This window comes from Lissotriton helveticus, chromosome 1_1, assembly GCF_964261635.1.
Source record: "Lissotriton helveticus chromosome 1_1, aLisHel1.1, whole genome shotgun sequence".
Classification (NCBI taxonomy): domain Eukaryota; kingdom Metazoa; phylum Chordata; class Amphibia; order Caudata; family Salamandridae; genus Lissotriton; species Lissotriton helveticus.
This window is the reverse complement of record NC_136057.1, coordinates 96,350,728-96,360,047: the sequence shown is the minus strand read 5'-3', so window position 1 is coordinate 96,360,047 and position 9,320 is coordinate 96,350,728. Positions and strand designations below refer to the sequence as shown.

The 9,320-nt window shown below is 45.8% G+C and overlaps 1 protein-coding gene across 1 annotated transcript in view; it reads right to left on the bottom strand.

The window, feature by feature from the left end:
- Positions 1-993: 993 nt before the first annotated feature.
- LOC144758988 (uncharacterized) overlaps positions 994-9,320 on the bottom strand; it is a 100,654-nt gene continuing 92,327 nt past the window's right edge. Inside the window, exon 7 of the mRNA XM_078646461.1 lies at positions 994-1,073. Within this exon, the coding sequence (XP_078502587.1) occupies positions 994-1,073 (80 nt within the window). The remainder of the gene's footprint in view (positions 1,074-9,320) is intronic.

The window sequence follows — 9,320 nt, the reverse complement described above, 5'->3', positions numbered from 1 at the left end:
TGTTTGTTAGCAACATATTCTTAGTAAAGAAAAAAGGACAAAGGGTTCAGACTGGTCATAAACCTGAGGGAATTCAACGAGTAACTGGTCTGTCGACTCGTCAAGATGGAAGGTATCCATCTTTTACGAGATGTCCTCCTGGCGGGGGACTGGATTTTGAGACTGGCCTTAAAGAATGCTTACCTTCCTGTCCCTATATACCCTCCTCACCACCAAGTCCTCCAATTTGGTTGGAGGGGACAGATTTAAGAGTTTCGAGGTCTTCCCTTCAACTACTCATCCGCTCTGTAGTACTTTACCAAGCTCCGATGCCTGGTGATGGAGGTGCACGAGTCTGCCTTCTGTGTAGTGATGCCAATGTAAGGGCACACCATGCAAAAAGTCCAGGTGACCCTTATTGGTTTACAGGACTTACTTTAATAATCCCAAGTGCTCAACTAGTGTTAGTGTGGTCGAGCAGCTACGGCTTAACAGAGAGGCGTGTTATGCATTTGTTGCACTCACACATAGTCAATAAATGTTTCACACATTCAATATGAAATTCAAGACCAATTTATAAAAATAAAGCAGATTTTTATAAGAATTTAGACACCAAGATCTTTAGAATAACTTAGGTACAAGCCACGATATCAATTTAGAAGACAATTGAAAAATACTCAAATAACGGTTTTGAAGCATGAGCCTCGTGCATAACAATGTTATCCTATGGGAGAAAGAAAGAGATAGCAAACAGGTATTTGAAGGCAGAGTTCTGAAGTGCCCTTTTGGACTTAAGGTGCTCGGGCTGATGTCCAAAGTACCTCCAGCAGTTTCGATTTACCTTCCCCTGAGTGTCTGGGTGCAGAGGTTCTTATCGGGATGGCGGCCTCAAGCACTACACCATTGAAGTCAATGGGACTTGAAGCAAGGGCTGCAAGGAGGGACTTGGGGGCAAGTCCAGGTGAACATGAAGGAGGGCTCAGGTCGTGTGGTGCCTAGACCAAGGGGACAAAGTCAGAAGTCACAGAGCTCGGTGCAGAGGGTCTTGGCAGGCTGGTCATTGGTATTCGAGGCTCTCATGGTTGTTGATGGATCTGCAGAGGGAAGGAAAACAAAACAACAGGGCCACTTTGGTCATGGGTCTCCTCTGTCCTGATGTCCGTCGATGTGCAGGAAGGCTTCCAAGTCAGTGGTGTTTGGGCAGGACACAAAAGACACCTTGGATGGTGCAAGTACCCTGGTGTGTAGGGTATTGGTGCAGGGAGAGCTCCTGGAGGGTCTGGCATCTCAAAACTCAGTTGAGAGACGAACCTGACCTCCTGGAGACACAAAGACCGCCTCCTGAAGTGATGCTCTCTCGGTGGGCACGATGGCCAGCAACATGGTGACCCGTATAGATATGGTTGGTTGGTGCCTGCAGATGCCATGAGATGATAGTTGGTTGTCGAAGTGCTGGGCAGCCCTCCAAGTTTTGGGGAGGATGCGAGTCAGGTCTTTGCAATTGTTAAGGAGCAAGCAGCAAGGCAGAGCTTCGCCAGTTTCTGTGCAGGTCCTTTGTTCTCGCGGTGTCGTCTCTTCTTTGTCCTTCTTCAGTTCCCAGGAAGTAGGATCCAGTGTTGAGAAGACCCCTAAATACTAAATTTAGGGGTGTTTAGGGGAGTACAAAGTAGAAGCCAATGGGCTACCTACTCCTAGGGCAACTACACCCACTACATGACCGCGTCCAGTGAGGAGTGGGCATATTCCTGACCCAGAAGTCCCTATTTCACCAAAACAAGATGGTGAAACCCTTCTCTGGCTGTTCAGTTCATGGAGCCTGCCTAAGGGGTGTGACTAGCCTCTGGGTGCAACACGCCTCCTGACTAACTAATTCCCCACCACAGGGATGCCAAACAGGCCCTAGGGCAATGGGTGGCGTTCCTCAGGTCTGGGGGAAGCTGGGGTTGCAATTCAAAGATGGCAGAGTGGGAAGTCCCGGAGCGGTCCTGGGAGTAGTGCGGGACCAGGAGAGTTGCGGAGGGCGGTGACCCCCTCCGGAGGCAGCCAGTAGAGCACCGATATGCCGCGAGGAGGAGTCCGACCCTGAATGATAAAGCAATTTCAGTTAAGCAAAGTAGTTTCGACGAGGGAGGAATCGGCAACGACTGACCGCCGTCATGCTCCACTGCATTGGGACGCCTGTCCTCAAGATGGCCACCACCCCACAACAGTTCCAGCAAACTCGGTGCTCTCCAGTGCTTAAAATGAGCAATAAGCACCAAAAGCTTGCCGACTTGGAGCACAACCCCTGTGGTGGGCTAAAAAGACGGCAGGACCAAGAAAGCCTCGCCGGAGGTTAAGCCCCAACTCCATTCTTTGTTAAGGGGCTGCCTGACCCCAAAATGGCCACCCAAACTAACTCAGCCCCAGGCTAAAGTGAAGCGCCTCCAACCACCCAAGCTGGTCATTAGCAAAGAGGACGACAGCAGCACGATCACTCCTGAAGTTGCAGAGCCCCATACCCACATTATTGCACAGGGGCCATCTCACCTCAAAATGGCCGCTCATTTGCTGAAATCTCTAATCACATAGTCTTGCTGGTGTCTGGCGTATAGTTTCCCTGGTAACAAACAGCTCTTACTTCTAGTGGGGAACTGAGCACTACTGCCCGCCCCCCCCCCCCACCCAAACAGGACTATGCACCCCCCTGGCAGGTGGTCTGTATCCCCGATGGTCCTAACTAGCAGACCTCACTCCAGATTGAATCCCACCGTACGTACGCTACCGCTAGGTAGGATGAACCTACTTGAACACCCACGCTGGAAGTAATAACCACAGAGAAAAGACTCACCTCGACCCAGCAACAGCCAGTTAGCGGGACACCCCATCACGCGGTACTCCCCAAAGGGGTGAGACCGGGGACACACCATAGTTGGAATAATCGCTGGAAGTACTGCCCAAGACCGGGTTTAGCAACTTCCGGTGAGCGGGATTCTCATGCAACTCAGGTGAGCGGGATCCTCATCCTCATCACAAAAGAACCCGGTGCTCCCCATAGAGGGTAGATCCAGGGCACTCCACAGTAGGAGTATTCTCCTCTGGAGAACCCTTCCCTGTAATTACCAACCCCTGCATTGCAACAAACAGCTCCCCCCCTCACATTCGAATGGCTCTCCTCCTCCCTCAGCCACCAGCCATACATTCTGACGAATACCCATGCCTAACCCTGAACTACCTAACTCCCCACGGTCAAAACGATTTCGCTATTTCTTGCCCCCATAGACTCTCTGTCAAAGCAAAAAAACTCCTTAAACTCAGAGTTATCAGACAATTCCCCGAAACACTAATCGTAGACACGTTCCACTGCCCATCTAGAGGGCAGCTAAAAATGGACTTAATCTTTTACACCGTCAGACCCAACCACTGGGTCAACAGCCTTAACACTCACCTCCTAATCGCCAAAACCACCATCACAGCTCACAGTCGCAAACTAACCATCTCCCTACAAAAACACCAGTCCCTTACCGGCTCCATTTCCACTACCATTTTCGAGAATGGCATCATCCTGATAGAGGCAAAAAATGAGAACCTCGAGTTCTTTGACTCCTTTTCCTCACGATAAAGAGGACCACATCCCTTATCGTACCACAGGCGTGGAACGCTCTACCGGGCAAACTCAAACTCCTAGCAAGTCATAAGACTCTGCTTGAGCCCCCCCGTGCCCCACCCCGCCCTCCAATGACAACCAGCACCAAACGTCCCCCGCTATGAAGTTGCCAAACGCCTCCCAACTCTACCCCTCCTCCATTCAGACTCAACACACCACAGTAGAGCCCCACTCCCATCTCCATTCACAACGGCCCCATTGCCCCAAGCCCTCATACTCCCACAGTGCAGCCAATCACCCAACTAAGGAGAGCTCCAACTGCCGTCTAACTCCACACCGCTGCAGGAGGGCCCGAATTAGCAGAGCAGCAAGATGCACACAAGGCCCCGGCTTGTGATGATAAACTTGATCAGCTATTCTACATAGTTCACACCTCCAGGCCGGTGTTGGAGAGTAAAATAGACAATGTATCAATCGACCTGAACATTCTCCAGGAAGACCAGCTAAGATGACGGACCAATTCAAACGTCTTAGGGAAAGGTCTATTCGAAGTTAAAGGAGCTCTAAGACCAGCTACGCCACCTTTCCAGATGAGAGGCAAGTCTGGAACATAGAGTGGAGGATGCAGAGAAGTGCAGCAGGCACATAACATCCAGATCGTGGGCTTCCTTGACGAGACAGAGGAGCAGATCTGGTTGCACACATGGAAAGTTGGCTGACCACAATAGTGGTCCAGCATTGGCCTCTTGAAGTTCTTTGTGCTTGTGCCCACAGGTTGCCAGCGCACCCTCCCCCACCATGGGCACCGCGGAAACCAATAGCTGCACATCTCCTGCATTGTAAGGATATGATCCTGGTGCTGCAGAGGGCACGCATACGTGGTCACATTCAAGTGGCTGGGGCCAAGCTTTCTATGTTCCTGAACTACACAATGGCAGTAAAAAGCAGATGGCATTTATTGCAACCAAAAAGGCTCTCTGGGGCGCAGGAATCAGCTTTGCATGTAGTGGGTTAAGTTTTCTTGTTGACTTTAATAATAGTCTTACTCTCATCACTCCTGCATCAAACTCGCACACTCCCTTTCACAGCAAAAAGTTGGTTTGGTAAGGAGCACAGTAGAATCGTTCCCTATTGGTCAGGGCAAGAAAAGCTAAAGATATGCAGCAGGCCCACCTCGCAAAGAAACTATAAAATTCAGGCCGAAGTGAAAAGAGAGAGAGATGAGGGGAGATGGAAAGACCTCCAAGCTGCTTGTTCTGCCAAGACTCTGTTAGAATCTGGACCTTAGTTAAGTGGGTTAGAGACAGGCAAGCCCACCCACCCCATACTTCTATTGCCCCCGTCAGTTGCTAATTTTTTCCTTCTATAGTCTGAGGCCACTTCCTCTAATGCTGCCAGGAGTGAGCTAAATGATGCATTGGCATCTTTCCCTGTAGCCCCAGTCTGAGGTCTGTTTGATGCTGCATATGTCGCTAAAGACCCATATGCAGTTACCAGAGGCAGAGCGTCAGGCCCAGACAGCATTCCTGCTGATGTATTTTTGCATGATTGGGCAAAGTGGTCTAAGTATCTACTCATTCTGGCGAGCGCCATCTCGAGTGGTGTCCCCATTCCTGCTTCCTCCAAGGGAGCTGCACTAATTCCTATTCATAAAAAAGACCGGTGCCTGTCTGGGAACTAGTGGCTTATTACTTAATTGAGTTAAAATCCAGGATTGCATAATTGATAATTATATCCTTTCATGCCTGCAAGCAGGTTAGCGCAAGATCAGCATTATCGATCACATTTCCAGTTTCTTACTTCTATACAGGAGGGTAGTGAAAATCGACAGACGGTATGTATGCTACCTTCGTCGACCTCAAATCTGCATTTGATTTGGTTCCCCATAAGTAGTTATGGTCATTCCACCTTGAATTGGGCATGACGTTAGATCTGCTTTCTCTGGTAATTTATATGCATCAAGGTAATTTTGTCCGGGTTTGTTGGGGTGGGCTGGGTAAACTTACCTACCAGCTACCTATAGACAAACGTGTTTGCCAAAGCTGTGTTTTGACCCCTACTCTGTTCTCCTTGTTCCTAAATGGCACTGTTCATTTTCTCTCTTGCTTTCCTACCGACGCCCTTACTCTGGCCAGTACGTAAAAACCCATATTGTTGTTTGCAGAGAATACTTTGCTGATCCCGGAAACACCAGGATGTCTGCAACGTGACCTGCACCATTTCGAGGAGTTCTGCAGAATGCGAGGTCTTGAGACAAATGCCATCAAGACGAAATATATGTCTTTCAAACAACATAGATCTTACAAGGGAAGAATAATGTTGGGGGACAAGCCACTTGAGAGGGCAGATGTATTTAATTATCTTGGTGTCTCCTTGTGTTCGACCGTGTCCTGCAAGCACAAATGGATGCCATGGTTCCTAAGCACAGACAGATTATCTGAGTTATAGTGAAGGAACACAGTCGCTCTTTTTCTAAATCAATCGGTCCAACTTTAAAAATCTATGATGCTAAAGTGTTGGGGTCGGTTCCATATGCTTCAGAACTCGGGAGTTCCCTAACATTTCCTCTCTAACCCTCTCAGAGAACAAGTTTCTGAGAAGTCCAACTCACCTTCCCCCACCTCTGATACTTGATCTGGCCAGAAAATGATTAGTTAATGAAGTCAACCTACACCCGTTAGTATACTGGAGAAGGTTTTGGTCCACACCTGAACTTGCTCAATAAGCTTTGGCTCAGCGGGATGTTATAGATGCCGAAAGGCTTCACAAAATCAAGTGGCTACAGCAAATTAAAGCTTTCTACTAGATAAGGGTATGAGGGAACTTTGGGGAAACCCATCCTGCAAACCTATCCCCTCATCAGGAATCGCATTACTGGCTATGGATCTGGCAATGCGAAGCGAGAGGAGGAGAGCCATGGACAGGAAGGTTCCTAGATTTCAAACGTCGCTCCTTCCTGAAACCCTACTGGGATATTATCACTGTGCCTCTTGAAAGAAATCTCTATTTTCACTTCAGAGTTGGCACTTCACCTTTGAAATCTTTGACCAACAAATGGGACTCACGTGAATACAATTCTTTATAACTAAACATATTGTAGCCCTACTCTAATCTAATGTATCATATAGATGCCTTACGTCAACACTATGGAGCATTATTTGAGGACATTGGAAAATGGATGGTGCCCAGATTTTGAAACTAACCTAGTCTTGTATGCTGCGATGCTTTGGCTCTCATATGAGAAAAAATAGTATGTAATGCTCAAAAAAAAAAAAAAGTAATACTTCATATGCTGAATGTAACTGTAAAATGCTTTAATGACAGGAATTGTCGAAGTAAAACATATTGAATTGCTACTAGAGTATAACATACTACTAATGATAATAATATTAAAATATACATTAAAAATAACATGCAAGCAATGGTATTAAGAAGGTGGACCTGACAGAAGGTGTAAATGGGAATCATGACTGTTCTGGGACCAACCTACGGTTTTAAGAACAACATATGTCCTTGAATGTCATCGCAGGCAATGATAGATCAATAAGTCAGAGTTGTAATCAATATTTTGCTTATGCTAATATGACTGAATGGCCACATTTCTCGTTGGATGTTTCTATGCATTATATGTATTTAATATCATGTTTGTTTTTATTGCTTTCATGATTTTATTATAATTTTAGTGATCAAATAAAGCTATGGTGAATATATTTTCCTAGGACAAATATTCATGACATTTAGAATAATAGATAAAAACTATCATCAATTTTCTTGTTGATTGTCCTGATGCCTTCAATTACTTCATTTTGTGAGTAAGAGGGGCGCAAGGTTGTCATGGTATGCAGATTTGTAGAGCGCACTATCACCCAGCAGGGTAGCCCGACGCGGAGTAGTTGTGAGTCTAGGCATCCCTTGGGCCTAGTGGGACTACTCGAAGAGCCGGGTCTTCAGCTTCTTGCAGAATTCAAGAACTGAGGGGGAGGTATTGATGTGTAGCAGCAGTTTGTTCCAAGTTTTAGGATCTATGACGAGACATTTCGACCACTGAATCTGGTTTTCACTTTGCCTGAGATTTGTACAAGTAGGAGTCTGGATGAGCAGAGGTGTCTGGAAGGTTTGTGAAAGCAGATGTGATTGTTGAGTTATTGTGGACCAGTCTTATGTAGAGCCTTGAAAGTATGGGTGAGACGTCTGAATTGTGTTTGCCATCAGCGTGGGAGTAACTAGTTTGCTTCTTACTTCACTAATTAATAAGATTATTAATGTTCAAACTGTCAGTGTGAGTTGTTGCATCTGATATTTAATAGATGCAACAGAATCTGCCTTAGCCCACAACTGAAAGTTTACCAATTTTATGAATAGCGACAGTAACAAGAATAGATGTAGTATTTGGTATGTTAGTTGGGGATCAGGAAGGATATTATTCACATGCTTACTGTAATTATAAATCGAATGTGAAGCATAAAATAGTGTATATAACAATAGGTGTAGCAGTTGTAACAATACACATTTTGTAATAATCAATGAGCGAGCATGGCTAATTATCTTCAATTGATCCACATGACTAAGTTATACATTATTTGTTTAATGGCGCCGATTTCACATGGGCTTGCATAAGGTGCTGGAGAGACGATGGGCTAGATGTATCAAGCATTTTCCCATTCGCAAATGGACCCATTCACAGAATTAGCCCGTTTTGCAAACGGGAAAAAGCCTTTTGGGATTTATCATCCCAAAAGTTAAGTGCAAAAAAGGGAATCACAATCTTTGAGATTATTTATTTTGCGCATGCATTTAGAGAATCGCAATTTGCGATTCTCTAAATGCAATGTAGGAAGCGCTTTTTAAATTGCGCCCCTGCTTTAAGGAATCACAATTTACCATCAACTTCAAGTTGGTGCTAAATTGCAAATCCGTAGAAAAATGCACAATTTAGCATTTTTCTTAGGGCATGCATGTGCACCAGATGTGCATACACGCATATTTCAGTGGTGCAAAAGGGTGTTCTTTTGGCACCCTTGAAATTGCATGCGCAATTTGCGAGTACCTATTGGGTGCTCACAAATTGTGCATGCAATTCCAATTCATTGCTATGGGCCTCTAGGCCCATAGAAATGAATGGGAAGCCATTCCTGATTTGCGACTCGCAAATTGCGAGTCACAATTAAGGAATATGTAGAATTCGCAAAAATGTTGCCAACACCTACATACATTGCATTTTGCAATTCGATAATAGCGAATCGGTAACATTCGCAATTATAGAATCGCAATATGCAATCTTGATACATAGGGCCCAATATCATTTAAATTAGGATGAAAGCTGTGGTACCTGGCCCGTCTCTGGTAGTCCTCGGTCTGGTTGTTGACTTTAGGCTTGTACAAGACAAGCTCTTGCAGATTACAGTGAGGTTCACACAGATAGATGTGAAATGTGGAGCTTTGCAGTGATTTGAACTAGAGTTAGACGACCTGACCAGTAATATCCACTTACCATCCGACTAATAATCACACTTATAATTTGCAAGAACTCGAGAGGTGATTTCCGAGAATAGTATTCCTTTTGAGTGGAGTTGTTAGGGCTGTGAGGACGGAACTAGCGACTTGTGGGAAATATTCCACGTTGTGCGTTCCTGAGGATTCTTGGGTTGCTGGCAGCTCAACGAGAGGAATGTCCTCAGTAGGATTGATCTGGTGACTATCTTGTGTCAAATCAGAATGAACAGAACTGGCCACATGGTGAGATTTATGACAATAA